This window comes from Cyanidioschyzon merolae, chromosome 5 (assembly GCF_000091205.1).
Source record: "Cyanidioschyzon merolae strain 10D DNA, chromosome 5, complete genome".
Taxonomy (NCBI): domain Eukaryota; phylum Rhodophyta; class Bangiophyceae; order Cyanidiales; family Cyanidiaceae; genus Cyanidioschyzon; species Cyanidioschyzon merolae.
Window position 1 is genome coordinate 89589 of NC_010131.1, and position 18511 is coordinate 108099.

At 53.1% G+C, this 18511-nt stretch overlaps 5 protein-coding genes across 5 annotated transcripts, besides 4 other annotated features; all 5 read left to right on the plus strand.

The window, feature by feature from the left end:
* Window positions 1–2057: part of a sequence feature (repetitive element) that runs on past the window's edge.
* Window positions 2058–2381: 324 nt separating this feature from the next.
* Window positions 2382–3632, plus strand: CYME_CME033C (hypothetical protein; the record flags this gene model as incomplete). Its single annotated transcript, XM_005535495.1, has 1 exon — window positions 2382–3632. The coding sequence occupies one exon, from the start codon at window positions 2382–2384 to the stop codon at window positions 3630–3632; it is 1251 nt and encodes a 416-aa protein (XP_005535552.1).
* Window positions 3633–5809: 2177 nt separating this feature from the next.
* CYME_CME034C (similar to calmodulin) lies at window positions 5810–6454 on the plus strand (the record flags this gene model as incomplete). The annotated part of the gene is made up of 2 exons (XM_005535496.1): window positions 5810–6023; window positions 6174–6454. 2 exons carry the CDS (start codon window positions 5810–5812, stop codon window positions 6452–6454), a joined length of 495 nt encoding a protein of 164 aa, XP_005535553.1.
* A 1901-nt stretch (window positions 6455–8355) lies between these two features.
* Window positions 8356–9672: a sequence feature (possible transcribed region).
* A 1352-nt stretch (window positions 9673–11024) lies between these two features.
* Window positions 11025–12017, plus strand: CYME_CME036C (hypothetical protein; the record flags this gene model as incomplete). Its single annotated transcript, XM_005535497.1, has 1 exon — window positions 11025–12017. One exon carries the CDS (start codon window positions 11025–11027, stop codon window positions 12015–12017), a length of 993 nt encoding a protein of 330 aa, XP_005535554.1.
* Window positions 12018–12473: 456 nt separating this feature from the next.
* Window positions 12474–13171: a sequence feature (possible transcribed region).
* A 149-nt stretch (window positions 13172–13320) lies between these two features.
* CYME_CME037C (cysteine--tRNA ligase, chloroplast or mitochondrial) lies at window positions 13321–14994 on the plus strand (the record flags this gene model as incomplete). The annotated part of the gene is made up of 1 exon (XM_005535498.1): window positions 13321–14994. The coding sequence occupies one exon, from the start codon at window positions 13321–13323 to the stop codon at window positions 14992–14994; it is 1674 nt and encodes a 557-aa protein (XP_005535555.1).
* Window positions 14995–17014: 2020 nt separating this feature from the next.
* Window positions 17015–18193, plus strand: CYME_CME038C (hypothetical protein; the record flags this gene model as incomplete). Its single annotated transcript, XM_005535499.1, has 1 exon — window positions 17015–18193. The coding sequence occupies one exon, from the start codon at window positions 17015–17017 to the stop codon at window positions 18191–18193; it is 1179 nt and encodes a 392-aa protein (XP_005535556.1).
* A 118-nt stretch (window positions 18194–18311) lies between these two features.
* Window positions 18312–18511: part of a sequence feature (repetitive element) that runs on past the window's edge.

Genomic DNA, 18511 nt, shown 5'->3' on the forward strand with positions numbered 1-18511 from the left:
AAGGAAAGTAGAGGATCCCGGCGGGCCGTTTTCTCCGGCTGTCGGAAAGAAACGGAACGCAGTGCCAAGCAAAGAGGAACACGACAGGACGAAGAAGCGAAAGAAGGATGCCAGACGTCAAAAGCTGCGAGCAAGTCGACAGTACGACGAGATAGGAGCCAAAGCCCTTCTTCTACGCCGCAGCAAGGATCCCTAAAGCAAATAACGCATGAGGTCATCAAAAAAACGTGTCGCGTCTTACGCTATGAGTATTATAAAGGCTTCTTCAGGACTGATGCATTGTCGAAGATGTACGACAACGTGACGGAAATTCGAAGAGTCGAGGTTCCGGCAGAGTTTATCAACAGGACCTTTATTCGCCTCCTGATGGTTGGCACAGGGGAAACGCCGAGGAGAAATGAGCGAGAGCATGTCCTCCACGAAAATCACAAGGAATACCGCTTCAACGGTACTCGGCACAGGGACGGCGCGGATATCTACACATACGGTGTGAAAAGTACCTCACGAACCTGAAGAACCATTTCATAATGAGCCTCAAACGCTTCGTGATACGCGCCGTCTTTGCACTCTACCCGGGTATCTCTCGCAGAGGCAGACGGGCCAGCATCGATGGCATCACGAACGACAGCAGGAGTGAACGGGAGATCGAATTCGTCCACGAGGAGACTTCAAACCGGAGTATGAATGAAGCTTCCGTGGCCCGTGCGGCTATGCAAGAGCACCGTGCGGTCTTAGGGCTTGTCAACCCAGCGGAAAAGATATCAGATATGAAAAAGGATGGAAAAGGTGCGATTCCCTCATCCTGCGTTATTTCGTGTCCCTGAACCGAGAGCGCGAACGCAAGGCCGATATGGCGCCGGCCCTAAAAAATCGAGAGTCGGACAAACGGAAGGCTTTCCTACGAGAGAGGCGCTTCAACGTTGTTCGGATTTGCGGGATCAAGTCGGATTTCGTGACCATCAACTCCAGCGTCCTCTACTGGATCATGAGGAAGATCAGTATAGAGTTCTGTGTAAGCAACAAGGAATTCATCGGCGAGAGCCGGGAAACGTATTGGAAGAATATCCTCGATCTGAAGCGTCTCAAAACGAGCATGCGAGGGGTATCCGCGGGGATCGTCGAAACCGATAGGGTATCCATAGGTGTTCACTGACGGCGCTTGAGGGCGGATCGCCCGGTTCCATCTTCGTTGTCACCCGTGACGGAGCATGAAGGAAAGAAGGAGGCGGATCCTGCGACGCCGGCGGTGCAGGAGAACGACCGTGTCGTTGGCACGGACCGCGGAAATACGAATACCATAATCATCGCAGTACCCAAGCCTGGGGAAGATGGTATTGACGGCAACTTATGCGAGAAAGACACGCGACTTTTGGAGTTCGCGAGAGCGAGCTATGACCGAGAATCCGGTATAATGAATGCCAGGAAGAAAATTGAGACATGGAATGCAGGAGTCAAGGAAGAGCTGGAAGCGATCAGCCAGGTGCCTATCCGCGGAGCGGACTTTCGAGATTTTCGGGAGCTCGTGAAAATTCGCGTTGCTCATTGCGAGGATCTGTGCAAGGGGTTTGCAAAGTACCGGCTTGGTGGGCTCGTCACCACACGAACTTGTACTGTGGGGAGCAGTGTCTATTCGCGAGCTTTTCCAACCAGCTGGGCGCCCTCAAGGAAGACGATAGTCAAAGGCTCGTAACAGCGTGTGAAGCAGAGCGCTGGGCGCCAAAACAAAAGGAGTGTACGCCCGCTCCGTCGCCACGAGCGTACAAGGAGTACGCACGGCGTTTTGTTACGATACATGTAGATGAGTTCCGAACTTCATACATACAATACGAGTTGGGGTGTCCGCTCCAGAGGGACGAGATGGAAAAGTGCCATCGACGCTCTGAGGATATAGAAAAGTACGGACCGCTGACGGAAGAGCGAATGGAAAGGAGGGCGAAAGTTCGAGGACTAGTCGCATTCGTAAGTAGAAACAGAGGCGAGAAAGGTGTGGAGTGTGCGAACCGAGACTTTAATGCCGCTGTGTATATCAGGAGATGCGCAGTGCCGGAGAAGAGACCCGAGGAGTCGACGAGGGCCAACTTTGTGGGGCACCCCTATTCCCCCTCCGCCCCGAGGTGAAATTGCACGCGAATACGTTGAAACCAGCAGTAGGTGGCCAGTCAAGGAAAACGGGTAGGCGTCTGCACGCCGGTGCGTGGACATCCAGCCTACGGCCGGGCGGCGCGCTGCCCGCCACCACTGCACACCAGAAGCGCAGCGTTTGCCGCCTGGAAGAGAGTCGTTGCTGCCGGTGTTCCTCTAGTCGAGTTTAAGAGTTTGGACCGGTCGTTCCTGTAAATCTCGATGAGATTGGGATTTTAAACGGGTGGTCATCACCGCTTATGAGTGCCTTCTTCGCCAAAGTTCGGGGGGCGTTCCAGAACGTAACTTCGTTTGCGGCGGACGCCAGCTACGACGAGGAGCTCAATCGCCTCATTCAGCGCTGCAAGCAGTACAAGGATGTGAACGATATGATTATCAAGCAGGCCAAGCTATATGACACGTCGCTGCGGGACCTTTCATCCGTGGGACGTGCAGCCGGAGAAACGTACATGTCCATAGCTAGCTTTCGAAGCTTCCCTGGCGGCGCTGTCGCGGGAGAGTCAGACTTGCGGCTGGCGCAGGCGCAAGGTTCGTTTCGAACCAGGAGTATAAGCTCGCTTAGCACGGCGGATGCCAGTGACCGGAGCACAGGAGCGGGATCCTTCTATCTGTACCGGAGCGACGAACGTCGCGTGCTAGCGCAGCTCGGCCGAGCAGAGCGCGCTGCGCACCAGGCACAGGCTGTGTTCGCAGAACGTATTTCGGCCCCGATTATCCTCGAGGGCCGTCAGTTTAAAGAGCGGTACGATGAGTTGCGACGGCTCAAGTCGCTCTACAAACGATGTAAGCGAAGGTACATTCAGGCACAAAGAGCTCTGGCATCGGAGAAAGCGAAGCGGGTTCCTTCTATGGAAGCACAGGTGAAGCTCGTGGCCAAGCTTGCGGAGCACGAGGAAGAGTTCAAACGCGTGACAGAGAAACTGTTCGTTCACGCAAAGGCACTCGAAGATGAACATCACTATTCGGTCATGCAACATGTTTGCGGCTTTCTATTGCACCATTACAACGCACTCGTTATCTCCTTGCGCGCTATCAAGAACGTGATCGCCATCGCAGAGAAACACATTCCGGAGAAAATTCAGCTTGAGAGGCTGGAAAGCCTTGCCATCGAATTACACAAACTCTTGCCGTCAGCGGAAGCATTTGAACACGCTGGATTGGGAGGGACGGACGCCGTACCTAGTTTGCCGGATAGTTCCCAGAGTTCGTCTGCTGGACGTGAGGATGAGTCGGAGCTTCGTCTGCGAATACAGCGCTCGGAAGAACTACTCAGCGTGGCGAATGCCGAGTCTCAGCGGTGGAAGATGCTTTATCTCCAAGCAGAGCGAAAGAATCGCGCACTTTACCTCGAGAATCACCGTCTTAAGAATATGATGCATGGAGTTGATTGCTCCTCTATCCGAGACGACCGACAGTCCACTTCTTCGTTCATGTTCGATGATCAGCGGTTGATGACTGAGGCGCAGGCCCGGCGAGGTCATATCACCTAGCGAGCATCATGTGCATCATCGTACTAGTCCGGGGCGCGAGCGTGCTTCCAGACGCAGCAGAGGCGCCCGCGACTCCGCTTGTGCAGAAGGACGCCGCGCTGCGCTCCACTTCACCGCGTGAATAGCGATGCGGCCGATTTCCGTTCCTCGGCCATCACCCGGACCTGACATGGCATTACTTGTCCAAGACTGCTTTCATGGACGGGTGCATGTCACCAGGAGTAACGCGTGCTGTGTTTGAGCAGAGAGCAGAGCCTGAGGCAGGTTCCGGGTACTGCGGCAAGTTCGTGACATCGCTCTACTGGAGCGTGTTACAAGCGGTAGAACCGAATCGCCCCTTGTCAATGAAAAGCAAACGCTTTCGGGTTGGGTAACAATCTAGAAATCAGGTACAGGAAAGCTCCATGACCGCGATGCGACCTATATTGGTTCGTTTGCACGCGGTGTCGTATTCGCTGTGGCTCCTCGGGCAGTGCAGTCGTGAGCAGAGCGCAATTTCGCGGACGACACCGGCACATGGAAGCAGTACCCCATTTCCTGGAAATGGAAGCCATAACAAACACGCGAGTCCACCGAAGAACGTCAACACGTTCTCACTCCATGCAGATGTCAACATCGGATTCTCCCACACAAAGCGGACCTCGCGCTTTCGTTCGCTCTACGGTGTGTTTCGGGATGAGAAAGGGAATGGAGGCTGAAGGGCGTCCCAGAAACGCGCGCTCTCTTCTGACGAGGTCTCACGGTACCTTGAGCACCGGAGACAGCTACGACTGCAGTCTTGAACCAAAACCGAGAGAGCACTGTTACGTCGAGAGTGTCCGCATGAGAGATGCGGCCTTGTAGTACGATCGGTTTGGTTTTAGTCAAAGAACGACCCCTACAAAGAGCTATCGAGTACCGAATAGTGTAAAGATTCAGATGAGAACTCTAGATACCCGCCTTTGTTTTCCTCCGGCTGTTGTCGACTGAGCAACCAGATTTGAAGCGTGAAACCACGCGTGCGGTGAGCCATCGAGTACCGACTGGGTGCAAAGGTTCAGATGAGAACTCGAGATCGACCCCTTGATTTTCTCTAGTTATCGAGCAGGGAGCGAGCGCTTCTATGAAATGACAGTGAAAATGTCCGGGCGCACTCTCTGAACCAACAGGCATGCTGCTTTGGACGCAAGTCTGCTATGCTCCGGGCGGAGTGGAAATCTGAGCGTTCGCGGAAGTGGCGAGGTTCACACCTCGATCGACCGCTTGAGCGGTGTTTCTGGATTACGCAGCTAGCTTCATCGACGCTGAACCAGAAACGATTGAGACCAGACGGGGCTGGCTCGGAGTGCCGTTCACGCATTCGCAGGGAAACTGTTTTGGAAATCGAGTGTGTTCTAGTGCTTGTCCCGGTTTTCCTCTCGCACCGGATGATCAGAAAAACGGCGGACAGTTAGCCGCTGTGCTCCTGGCACCTGAATTTCACGTGACCCATCCGGGTCTATGAAAGCGTGCCCAACTCGGGTACTCGCGATCCTCCCATGCTGAGTACAGAGACGCGTATGCGCAGCTCATACGCGAACACGTCTGTTTGTGCCGACGTATTTTCCCACATTTCCGCAAACATCTGCCTTCAACACGGAATGCGCGTGCGCACTATCAAACACCTTTTTTCGAGGCTCGAAACACAGATCAAATGTCGCCGCCTTTCACGCAGTCTTACGACGACCTCGTGGTTTCGTTCCTACTTTCGTTCGAACTGTCACGACAGGAATTTTACAATGGAAAAGATCCTATTTCCACAAAAAAGCGTTCCAAAGAGATGCTCGTAGGGTTCCGGCTTTGAACATTCCGTGAAATGGGCCAGCGGATACCTCATGGAGTTCGACGCTCTCGGCAAAATCCCGAGACATTCGCAAGCTCCGCAGCGGAGCGACACTGGTGAATTCGCTCCGCATCGCATTGCTGGACCTTGAGGATGACTCCATGAAACGCTGTGGTTGTCTCCATGGAGGCTCAGGCGTAGGAACTTTTGTTCTTTACGTGCCATCCTGCCCAATGAAGACACCACCAAAGATGTTCTGCGCTTCGCCCGCAGGAGCTGCGTGTATTCGTCAGCGCGCGACTCGCGCCCACTCGTCTCGCTTTCGATCGCTCGTTCAAGTAGTACGTACAACGGTTGCTTACTGAACGTTTTGAGTATGGCGAGCACTTCGACCATGTCAGGCAGCCGACGGAAGGAATTTACTGATGAGGATCGGGAGGAGTTCCAAGAAGCATTCAACCTGTTCGATCGCGACGGTGATGGCCTCATCTCAGCGAGCGAGCTTGGCTCAGTGCTTCGCTCGCTCGGACAGACTCCAACTGAGGCTGAGATCCAGGCTCTCATAGCCGAGGCGGACTCGGATGGTAAAGGTAAGTGTCAGGGTACAAGAGCGGTCTTCAAAGCAGACGGGATTTATTGACGCGTGTACGAGAAACCTTGCTTTTTTCCGTCAAGCAGAAACTAACCAAGGGGCCTGGTGGAGTTCAAAAAACCCATGTGTTCGTCCCTATGAACTGCAGGTTCTGTAAACTTTGAAGAGTTCCTCGCGCTAATGACACAGCACGCGAAGGATCCAGCTGAGACTGAGGAGGCACTGAGACAAGCGTTTCGTGTGTTTGACCGCGACGGGGACGGCACCATCAGCACCAGTGACTTGCGCTACTTTATGGTTACTTTAGGTGAAAAGCTCTCCGAGGACGAGGCCGATGAAATGATCCGTATGCTCGATGAAGACGGCGATGGTCGCGTCCAATGGGAAGATTTTGCTCGGCTGCTTAAAAGCAGTGTCAATACTCAGTAATACCGAATCACGGAACACCATTATCGTACCCCAACTGCACATGAAAAGCCTTCCCTGTGTATGTGAAGCGCACGAATCATGCTGGATTGCTGCCGCGTGTCACACTAGTGCCATATCTCTTGGAAACGGATTCTTTCCATCGACATTCTTCAACGTTTCAGCACAACGCATGCACTGAGAACTAAACGATGCCCTCGCATGTTTGCCAGAAACAAAACTGCTAGAGGCTTCTGGTGCACGAGACATTTCCGGATTTCGACCGAGGCGCTCGACTCTCGGTGCGGGAGTGCTTGTGTGCATTGTTGCGGGTGGAATCACGAAATCGTTGGCCGCTCACCTTTGACTGCGCCGCCATCGTACGAGCGGTCATCTTAATCTGCACCATCTCGTGCATCCGGCTCTGCTTCATACTCTTCGTCTCTGCCAGTTTCAACGCGCACCAGTGCTCGTGATGCATCTATGTCGTCCTGAACGCATCGATCGGAGTCGAACACGACCGATGCCTGGTCTCGTTGTACGATCTCGTCGAGTGAGCAGGAATGTCGCGATTGCGCGCTGTGGAACGTCTAGCGCCACAGAGCACCAAAGAAACGACACGACTTGCAGTCATTTCATATTCCAGCTCATAAAAATGAATCGGGGAATGCACGTTTCTTGCGTTCGCTGGACGGCAACCGCTGGCGGCCCCAGCGCGAGTCATTCGAAGACTCACGTGCTCGCCAAGCGCACAAAGCATTCCGCTTTGCTCACTATGGTGACCAGAGCAACGATACTGGTTTTGACGCGGTCATCCCAGTTGTTCGTATGCTTCCTGAGGTGCATCATGCCTGGCGCCGGGTCCAACCTAGCTTTCGAAAAGTTGAACGGATGCGTTCGCTTTCCGTTCGCGTTCTTCGACTGCGTCCTCTTGATTTAACGGGACGGCGACGGCCACGAAGCCCTTGAAACCGTGATAAACGTTTATGACGACTTTTTTCTCTTTATATACCTTGAACGGCTGAAAATGAGTCTCGTTACCCGACACAGGCTTGGGTTTCAAAACAAAAGCTGGTTGATATTCTCCATCGTCCTTCATCAGCTCTATGAGCCTCTGTCCATTCCGTCCCTGTAAACGGGGAATCTTCAGCAATATCCGCCAGTGCTCGTCGCAAACTTTTGCCCATGCTTTGTACTTGCTCACGAAGGACAACTCTTTCTTCTTCTCCTCTACTTGACCTGTTGGCATGCATGTGGTCACTATGCTCTATACCAGTCTTTTCTTCCAAGGGATCTAGACGCGCGAGGTGGATACCATGACAGGAACTCGCCCAACTTATTTATGTAAGAGTCGACTACACTTCAAGTACCTTTGGGCACCGTCTCCTCCGTGAGCAAGCCCATGTAAAGGAGCCGTCGCTCTGCTCCATCCAGCGGACGAGCAGAGAAGCAACAGTCATCCGGGGCTGGTTTGAGTTCGAGAACGACTGGTTGGAGAACAGATTCACATATACGAGACAAGCAACTAGTGATTCTTATGTGTGGAAGTGACTTATGGAAACGGAGACGACGCCTTCGACAGACTGAACCATTCGAACGGGTTGGTAAGCAGAGCAACTCAACGCCGATTTCAACCGCGTGTTCCTCGACTGCTTCTGAGTGACGGATAGCGGCTCTGTCCAAGAGCAGGAGAAGGGAATTGCCGAACGAGATGCTCCAAGCATTGCGTCTCACGAAGCATGGGGTTTCAATGACCCTGTCCGTTTTACGAGCCGTTGGCGACTCTACAAATGAATACCTATACGCGTTACGAATCTCGGAATGCTCGATTGTCTCTTCTCTATGACCAGTGATTTGCCCTTCTTGGAGATGCCATATACACGTCCACTATTCTTCCTGAATAGGGTCTCACCGAATGAGACGAATACCCGCCTCTCGTGTAGTGAGCGTTCGTATTCCAGTGCGAGATCGATCGGGTGTGTGTTGTGAGGCACGCGACGGTCTCGCCTAGAAGTGTGCGTTCCTCTTTGTTCGTCCGTGTTTCTTCGTCACCGTTCGTATCAGCAGTATGGAAAGTTCATGTTGCGTGGGTTGTTTGATAGCCTTTCATGGACGACATAGAGGGTGGAAAAGATTGACGGGGCTAGGTTCGAGCTGATAGCGTTTGATCGACTTTGGTCTGGACGCACAACGTTCCGAATATTGTCTACGAGACGGGTGATTCGTCCACTTGCTGACCGTTGAATGACTGACTCAAAGTATGGTCGTTCTTCGCAGACTAAAATTCACAGCATCAAATCTTTCCGTGATGTTTCTCCAACCCACAAAACGCAATATGTTTGAGTACCTATGGAGCAAACAACCAAAAGGCAAAACAGTGCGTGCTGGTGCATGTGTGCCGAAAAATTCACTGCTCAGCCTGATACTGCGCTCTCGGCCAGGCACACGGACTGCAGCGCTCGATGACTCCGGCCTTTGGAAGACGATGCGTATCACATGCAGACGACGCTGAGCATTTCGCGAACTGCTGCCCGCATGGGTCCTTTTCTAGTGGAACAGTTCATTTTCGAGCATGGCGAATATAGCAGTTTTCTCTCTGAAAAAGTATCATGGCTTTTATGTCTATGATACAGCGGAACTGACCGACATCTGCGTCGCGGCTTAAATAAAACTGATTCAACGCTACTGTTGTTCCTGAAAAAGGCAACGCTACACCTACCTGCATTTTTTGTTTTCTTAGCGCCCGTGCGCGCCTGTATCCTCCATCTGAGCAACTGAGGCGGCGACCCTGTCCCGCGCGCGCAGGACTCGCCCGGTCTTACTCTAGAGCAGTTGCGCTTTCCAGTGCTACCACAAAAGCAGCACAACGGAGCGAAGGACAGCTGGCCGCTCTTCATTCTCTTATGCTACAACTCCTTCGTCCTCTCGATCGATTCGGATGCCGTGAGTCGGAAAATCAATTTGCAAATTCGTTGCCCGAGGGCGCCGCAAACTCTGCCCCTCGAGTGAGTCGAACACCGATGCTGTGAAACGTTACGTCCTCAACCGTTCTCCATGGGCACGCGCGCGGTTCGAACCAGCGTCTGGCGCGTTTGCTCGCGATGCCCGTTCTCCAGTAGGGCCAGCATTAGAAGACGCCACGACTAGACGGGCTCCAGACTCAAGCTTCTTGAGCGCTTACATAAAGCCAGCGTGCACAGAGGCTCCGAGAAGCGTTGGCATCTCTCCATGGCGTTTGCGACGACGCATCCGGCCGTGCAGTAAGCGCCTGCGATCGTTCGGCGCATGGAGCATCTCCGGATTCATCATGCCAAGTTTCGAAGTCGAATGCTGCGCTGGATATCCCGAAGCGTCGAAGCATCCGTGGACTGACTGAGGCCTCTTCTCTTCCTCTTGAGATCGTCCACGAATACTGAACAGTATAGTTGTATCCGTCATTCCAACTAAGTCATGAGATGGATATTGCGCACCAGGAAAATAAGGGAAAAGTGCTCGTGGTCTACGCAACCAGCATACTGGAGTTGGGGTGCAGACGAAGCCCGCGGGCAGTATCTTTACAAACAGCACGGCGAACCAGCGACATCCTTCCGAACGAATGAGCGCGGGTGCTTGTACACCACGGCGATGTTGAACGCTCTGCGCCCTGTTACAGACCCGCACCTGTTTCATGGAAGAGTACCTGGATCATACTCCTACTCACGCATGATTTTACGTATGTAGGATGTAACCTTATTTACACGAACAACGGGATACCGACTAAGCGATGATTATCTACATTTAGGAAAACCTTCCGCAGTTCGCACGAGATCTCCGAGGTCCACCTGCAACCAACATCCGCACCCCCATTCGAAGATCATAGCAGAATCAAGCTACCCTCCGGGTGTCGAGCTTGCCATAACCATCCTATAGGCTTTAAGCTCAATTGTATTCCATCTCCAGGTGAATGGAATCCGACGCTTTTTCGCGGTTTCTAGCAGAAGTGTTCGACGTGCGTCTATGATCAAAGAAAAAACTCCACGAGAGAGGCAAGGACATGGAAGCCGGGCATCATGGGAGGCCTTGATCGCCAGCTGCCGGACAAGGAAAGAGACATGCCCTTCTTGCCGACTATCGAGCGAAGAAGAGCAAGTAACGAAGAAGCACAGGGCAGGCAGGAATGCGTCTGCTGTTCATCGCGAAACAGCGTTCGATTACGCGCTCCCTGGGGTGGAACACAATTGGGGTGAAAGGTGGGAAAGCGCGACGTGTCGGTACGTTTCCGATAGCGGCGGCGGTGCGGTAACGACGTGCCGCTGTGCGATGTACACGTGTACACGTCGCGAAACGGCTATCGTTTCCGTTCCGGGCGCGCGAAACAATACTTGTGTAGCTTCAGTTCGAAAGCTTGGAATGTTTGTATGCGCTTTTGAACATGATTGTTCCATCATGAAGTTATTAGCTCTAGCGGGTAAAATGTCTCTGTAGAGCTTTCGCTTGCCCGTGAAAAGCAACCCATTTGAAGCGGTTTGGTGCGAAGGCAGTAACGTTGAACTGACAGCCTTGGCGTGTCGTGTTCGTAAATCCTAGGAACACTGTTTCTGGAGAGGGAGACACCATGAGACCTCCAGTGACGTCACTTGTGATTCAAACGTGGAAGGATCAAGGTAGGCCGAAGCCGTGGAAGCAGACCAGTAGGCGTTCAAGCTCGCCGGACTCGACAGACTCAGACGGTGCTGCCTCGGATGAACGCGAACGGGACCATGTTGCTCTTCCGTCTAGGGCGGAACAAAACGTGTTTCAAAACTCAGTCGATGCTTCTGACCCAGGGTTGAAGAGCAGTAGTACGACGCTGCTTGGTAGGGAGCCTTCGCGCTCTGGGGTCCTGGTCCGTGGCGACCTCAGAGCGCTCCGTTATGGAGCGCACCAGGTAATGGCTCCGAGCCTGGTGCGTTCCTATTCCGTGGATAGTGGTCTGAGTCTGTCCGTTCAGGCCAAACATGCCAATATCCAATTTTTGCGGCACCACATGAGGAACTCTTTACATCGAGATGGATGCCTTCACGAGAGAATCCCGCATTTCTATTCCTCGAGTAATATTCACAAATCGCGTTTGAATGGATTTTCGCATCCGCCCGTGTATCCAAAACAGCCTCCAAACCATCGCGTACAGCTGCATGGCGGCTGTGGACTTGATCCAAGAGCGCCGGAGCGGCTATCTCGTTCGATGTCGCATATGGAGGGACTCGTGATCACGGATTTGGTTTCCTCCTCAATGCCGCGCTCGCGCTCCATGGATTCCGAGTTAACGGTGAACGGAATGAGCTCATCTGTGAGGCACGTGGAACTTACGAGTTCGGCAGACCAGCACGTTGCCGCTGCGGATCGCGCAGCCTCTCCGGGCATTGTCTGTCGAACTCTTACAGTGCGTCGGTCTCTAAGCATGGACGAGGGACTCGTAGCTGCGCTCAAAGACTTTGACCGCCGCGTGTGCCTGAATCGGCAGGTCATGAAGAAAAAGAGAATGAATTGTCTAGATTCCATTGCGGAGAGCCCAGTGTCTCCAGGCACCGAAGAACAGAAAAAAGTAGCTGTCGTAGATGCATCATAGAGCATCATGGGCCGTCTTCGGATTTCTGGAGGCATCGGGGAAACAGGTTCGTCTCGGAATGAAAAATCACATAGCGTAAATTTATATCGTACTATGGCAAAGCTTACCCCTTTCAGAAGAACCGCAGTCAGCGCAAAAGGCGCGCTACTTGCGAACGCCCAGCAGACTTTCAAGTTACCCTGGGCACACGCGTACTGCGCTGGAGCTATTTTGCACAGTTTTCGTAAAGGATGTTTTACTGGAGTGTAAGACCGTTTACAAGGGCCAGCGATTCCCGATTGCGAGAATGATATCGGCACCGGGGAGAGCGTCACAAAAGGTTGCGCAGATCTAACGGCGTACTTCTCGGCTGCTGTGTGATCACAGCTTGGTCCAGGTAAGCTTGTTCTTCAGGTAGTGTCCTCGAAAGAGAGCTCTCGTTCCGAACTCGGAAAAGAAACAGTTTCTGTCAAGCACTGATTACCGTGATCGACGAATGCACCTGCCCCTGTCGCTTCACGCACCTCCAGGTTGTCTGTTCGCTGCCAGATGTGCGCCTTCATGGCAGTCTCAGAAACAGACAGACCTCCTTGGGGCAGGCTTCCGAGCAGCGCTCGCCAACGCCTGTCCTGTTGCCTGTCTCCGAATCGAGCCGAAACGCCGAAAGCCAAACGAGGCTCGCCTTCGAAACGCACAGGATTACGCCCGTACATCATGCTTGTCAAGATCTGCCGCAACCTACACACAGACACCAGAAAGTTTTCCGCTTCGTGACGCCGCGAGTTGCGCGTTTGTCAACACCCCGACCCGAACGAACCCGTTCCACACTGCGCACCTGAACAAGTCACCCGAAATCTGTTAAGCGTTGAACGAGCGTGCAGCAACCGGCACATACAACTCTCCTGCTGGTCTTGCAAACCGAAATGCAACGACCATAAAGCCGTCCAAACCAAGGAGCTGCGCGCACCACAGTTAAACTCCTCTACCGAACCTTCTAGGCTGTCCTGCTGCCAGTCGTGTTTTCCAGTTATTCCTCAGAACTCAAGTTACGTAGCTCTTACTCTACAAGATGCACATGCAAACGCACATGCTTTTATCGATTGGGGCCCTGATCGGCGACAACTGCGAGCAGGGTCACCACAAAGTGCTTGGCCCGACAATCTGGTCCAGTACCCGAACAACTGCAGGAGCGGAGGTGCGCAGGCGCGGCCGCCGCGATGGGGAGCTCATACTGCACTGGTAGCTGAAAGCTGTCCGCTTCCGCTTCCCTTGCTTTTTGTCGCTCCGGGGTGGCGTTAGCCAAGAGACTAGTTTACGCTACACTATGCACACAAACCTAGTTTTGTGGAGCGTTTGGCAGGATAGACCTCGGTTTGGCTTTAGAAGCGCCGCGAATTTTACTGGGAAAGTCGAGTTCGTACCGAAACGGAGAGTCTGCAAACAGGTTACAATGCAGCGACGCGGTTCCAGCTCCAGATCCCATGGGCGCCTCCGATGTGCCGAGAATGATCTTGCGTGGTATGCACGGGCACGGACAGTCTTTTACAACACACTGAGTAGGCGCAAGGAGCCTTTCGAGACGAGCTCGGCGGACGGCGTCGTTCGCTTCTACTCGTGCGGACCGACAGTTTACGACTATGCGCACATTGGCAACTTTCGTGCCTTTCTCACATATGATCTCGTCAAGCGCTGGCTAATGTTTTGTGGGTACAAGGTACGTCATGTCATGAATATAACAGATGTCGACGACAAAATCATCCAGAGGTCTCAGCGGGAACAGCGTCGCGCGGAGGATATCACTCGACAATTCGCTGCGGAATTTTTCCAGGATCTCAAGGCCCTCAACATCATTCCAGCAGATGCGTATCCCTGTGCAACAGCGCACATTGATGATATGGCTGATCTGGTGAGGGAGCTCCTTTCGCGAGGCTTCGCATACAAACTAGGCGACTCTGTGTACTATTCGGTTGAGAGATTTGCCCGATACGGCACGCTGGCGCGAATAAATTTTGAGAGCTTGTTGTCTTCAAACGGTGAAGAAGAGGATGCAGGCCCACACACTGCTTTGAAACGAGATCCACGAGATTTTGTTCTCTGGAAAGGTCACAAGCCGGATGACGGTGATGTCAAATGGGATACGCCTATTGGGTGCGGTCGGCCCGGCTGGCACACGGAATGTGCAGCAATGGCAATGAAGTATCTAGGCTCGAGCGTCGATATCCATGCCGGAGGCTCAGATCTGGTGTTTCCGCATCATGAAAACGAAATCGCACAATGCGAAGCGGTAACCGGAACGATGTTCGCTCGATTCTGGATCCATAACGGATTCGTGAATATCAATGGGGAGAAAATGAGCAAGAGCCTGGGGAACTATATCACTTTGCGTGATCTGGTCCGCGATCCGCTGGATGCTCGTGCGTTCCGCTACGCCGTTATCACATCCTTGTACCGAATGCCGCTGAATTTCACTGACGATACTCTGGGAGCAGCGGCAACGACACTTCGCCGACTGGATCTGTTCCGAAAGAGCATCATTGACTTGGAACGATCAGAAGCAAGCACACCGGGTCAAAAGGCTGATCAAGGACTGCGAGCGAGCTGTGAAGCATACCTGCGTGATTTTTGCGACCACATGGCGGATGATCTGAACACAGCTCGTGCTGCAGCGGTGATCTTCGAAGCGCTGCGGCATTTCGAAGCGCTCCGCCGCGATGCGCGATTACGCCCCGCAGACGCGAGTCTGATTCTCGGAATGCTTCGTGAAATGGACCGCGTTTTTGGTGTATTCTACGAACCGGAGCTCGCGCATTTGTCTGAAACCAGTGAACCAAGTTCGACCGGAATCCCACCCGAAGTCCTCGAACTTGCGCGACTTCGAGCAGATGCCCGTGCCCGAAGGGATTTTGCTATGGCAGACAAGTTGAGGGAACAGTTGAGATTGTATGGCTTTGCGGTGCGAGATACCGCTCAAGGCCCCGAAATCACAAGACTCTCTTAAAAGCTGTCCGGTCGAGATACGCTCTATTGAAAGAATCGGATCGCTGGAGTTTCTGAAGGAGCCGCGCACCCGCGCCCATCAATGGAGCTCAACCAGCTACCGCGACGTACTGGAGGTGCCGCGAGCCTTCGCTTCGGCGAGAATACACGCTTCATCATGAAACTGAGACGAGATCATCGTTATCCGGGCTCATTCAAGGCGCGAAATTTCGCAAGTCCGCTGCTTGGGATTTTCCGCAACGAGAGCGCATTGTCGCTCGTGGAGGCACTCGCATGGCCGCAGCGGAACCTAGCGCGAACCCGTTGCAACCGGACATCTAAATTGTCCAGCTAGGGGAAACTTTGTTTCAAGGTTGATGAAGCTTGAAGAACCGAAGAAGACACGATGCTGAGACCCCGAATATCCTGCTGTTTTCGACCATGCAGCGGAGCCCGGATAGGGTCATCGGCGCTTCTTGCTAATCTTTTGGCAACCACTGATGCCATGCACTGAAAGCGAATGCCAATTGTGGTTCAACGCTACGCCAATGTGTCAGATTAACATGGAACACTGAACTGCATGATCTGTGGCTGCATTTCGATTTTTTACGAAGCTTTTTAAGATGTCTAGCCTCGATATCCGGAGTGCAGTGATGCGGGCTCACGGTTCCATGCATAGATTCAGGATTCTCGGTAGTGTTTTCGGAGTGACTCCCTCCGCTCTTTGAAGCTGGAATTCGGTACTTTATCGGAATTAAGATGATTCGTGACGCCATCGATCAGCGGTTCATAGAATAACAGATGCCAATATCGAGTCTATACGTACGAGCGTCCACGCTTCCCCTTTCGTTACGTGTAGCGTGCCCAGGTCACGCATGCTTCAAGTCTTCGATCGCTCGGTTTCACGGCAACTCATGGGCGCAGCGATCCGTGCCGTTCAACAGACGATGTGGAAGATTCGCCTTAGTCAGTTGACGACCTGTTCAGAAGCTCATGCCGGGAGTTCCCTGGACTTTTCGCACCAAATGATGAAAGGACTGTTCGGAAAACGAATCCTATGCTCTCTGTGGATATCCACGCAGAGGCATCCCATTGCAGCACGATACCTCCCGCATGATACGCTCCATGCGGCTCCACAGTCTTCCGTCTACATCGGAAGGGGTCTTGGAGTCGGGCTCGAGCCATTGCTGCGATCGTTTCGAATAGTGCATATGTCACCGGAGTGCACTAGCGGAGCGTTGAAGGATAGAAACTTCTCGTCCTCTTCTCTGTCCTGGATTCTCCTAGTGGTACTTGTTTCATCATGGTCGACATCGCGTTCCACAAAGACTCGATCGAACGTGACGCAGAGCGCTTTCGAGTGCAGCGTCCAGACTGCTCGCTGAGGGCATCGACCCAAAGAAACCCGTGATCATCGGATACGACACGAGGCGCAGAAACAAAGCATGGCATCAAGGCGAGCCACCTGTACCCGGACTGGGCATGTACCGAGCGTTACAGCAAGTGCTCAAGCGCCGCAGTAAAGTCCCCATAGGAGGAGTCTGGGTATTATTTCGTAACACTTGACCGCAGCCAAGTGTTACCGGCGCGAAGGGCTCGCCGCAGCTGTGGAGAAGTAAGATGAGCATGGCAAGCGAACCGTTGATCGCCCTTGCATCTTTGCACGGAATACGTCGATGACAGCCTGAGGCAGTGAAATCGGGACTCAGACGCCGCCACCAACAGTGCTCAACTCCAAACCATGGAGCTGGCTGGAGAGAAGCGAACTAGGTATTAAAAGCCATCGATAAGACAAAGGAGAAGCAAGCATTTGTAGAAAAATTCCGCAGAGCTGGTTTTGATGACTATGGTAAGAGACGCAAACTTAAGTTTATACTCTCGACTGATGCAAAAACCTGCGTTTTATTCTGAAAGGGGCATGCTCCTCGATGGCTAGCGATATCCGCAGAGGTTGCACGGAGTGCAAGCGCTATCCCGCGCGCCAAAATCCAAGAACGTTTTCGTGCGCGCCCCGGCTGTTGCCAGCTTCAACAGTGAGCTCAATGGACGCAGGAAAACAGCCGCTCTTTGCTAAAGTTCGGCTTTGGGCAGAGAAGGGCACCCCCGGCGAGGTGCTCCTGCTATGGAAGAAGCACGGTGGCAAAGTCGTGGAAAAGCCGGAGCAAGCTATGGTTTTGATCTCGGACAACGAACAGGCGCCAACAACTTTGGAAATCCTCACAAAGCGATACACAAAGTTTCCCAACGGAGCACATAAGCCCGTATGGTCAAGCGACATTGTGCAATATTGGATCGAAGAGGGCGCCCTTGTCACGAATCCAGCGGTGACAAAAGTGTACCTTCGGAAACCACCGCCGGAGCTCTCTTTCGACCTACTCGAGCTCTCGGACGCAGAGAACAGTCTCGATGGCTTCTTTCAAACAGAGGACGCCCAATCCAAGGGCAGCTCCTCCGACGAGGATCACTCTGGATCTCCTGCACCAGAGCTCGGCAGCGAAAAGAGCCGCGGTGCAGTCCCAAGAATACGTATCCGAGGCGGGCGTGGCGCTGACGGACATGAGCGACAAATAGAAACCGCTCCTCGCGCCGGTAGACGTTCACGCCGTCTGGCCAGTGGTCCGTTGTGGATGTCACCCAAGCCAGAGCACAGAACTGACGCCTCTACTGCACCTCGAAAACCACCGAAGCACATGACACGGCCACTTAGTATGCCAGAGCTCAAACATGTCCATCGCCGCAACGTCCTCTGCAGGGTATGCAACCCAAATGGTGTCAAAATACGGAAGCCCCGTTCACCAGATGCCCACTATCATCGGCGTGGCGTAGCCTGCCCCGCATGTGTCGTCCAGAGGCAAAGTAGGTCGGCTCGCGACAAGAGCAAAAATGGATCGAAATTCTTGCCCAAGCAGGGAGCACCCATGGAAGCGGTTTCAATGCACAGCAATTCGAAACCTGGAACCAACAAAGTTGAAGTCGCTTCAAGAAACCTGACAAATGCCCCTATCGCCACGAAAAACGGCAGAGAGAACCCGAAACGCATGGCCTATACCAGCGGTTCAAAACCTCGAAAGGCCGACTCTGACAGTGGCGGCGCACTTTCCGCAATAGAAACTCTTCAGGAGCTCCGCAGTAGGTACGCCAAGTACATCGAGTTCGGAGCGGGTATCTCACGGATTGTAATAGGCCGCGATGGATTCGCGCTTCGCATCCAAGATGCATGATGAGTGCGGAAGTTGCTTCACCGGAGCAACATTGTAATGGACTGGTCTGTTCACCGGTTCGGGCAACTAGGCAGGCACATGTCTGAAACTTGCCTTCACACTTTCGAAAAAGTCACAGATTCTGCGGAAATATGCAGCGCATTTTTTCGGCAGGAACTCCTGGTTACTTTGCATCTACTCGCATTGTATGAGTATTTCTGAAAAATTCCCTATGTAGCTATCTTTGATGGCGAAAAGCCTCGTATCGTTACCCCGCTCTGTTGGAATTACACACGAGGAGACTGCCTGTACGGCACCGCAGAAGAATGCTGTCAGCTG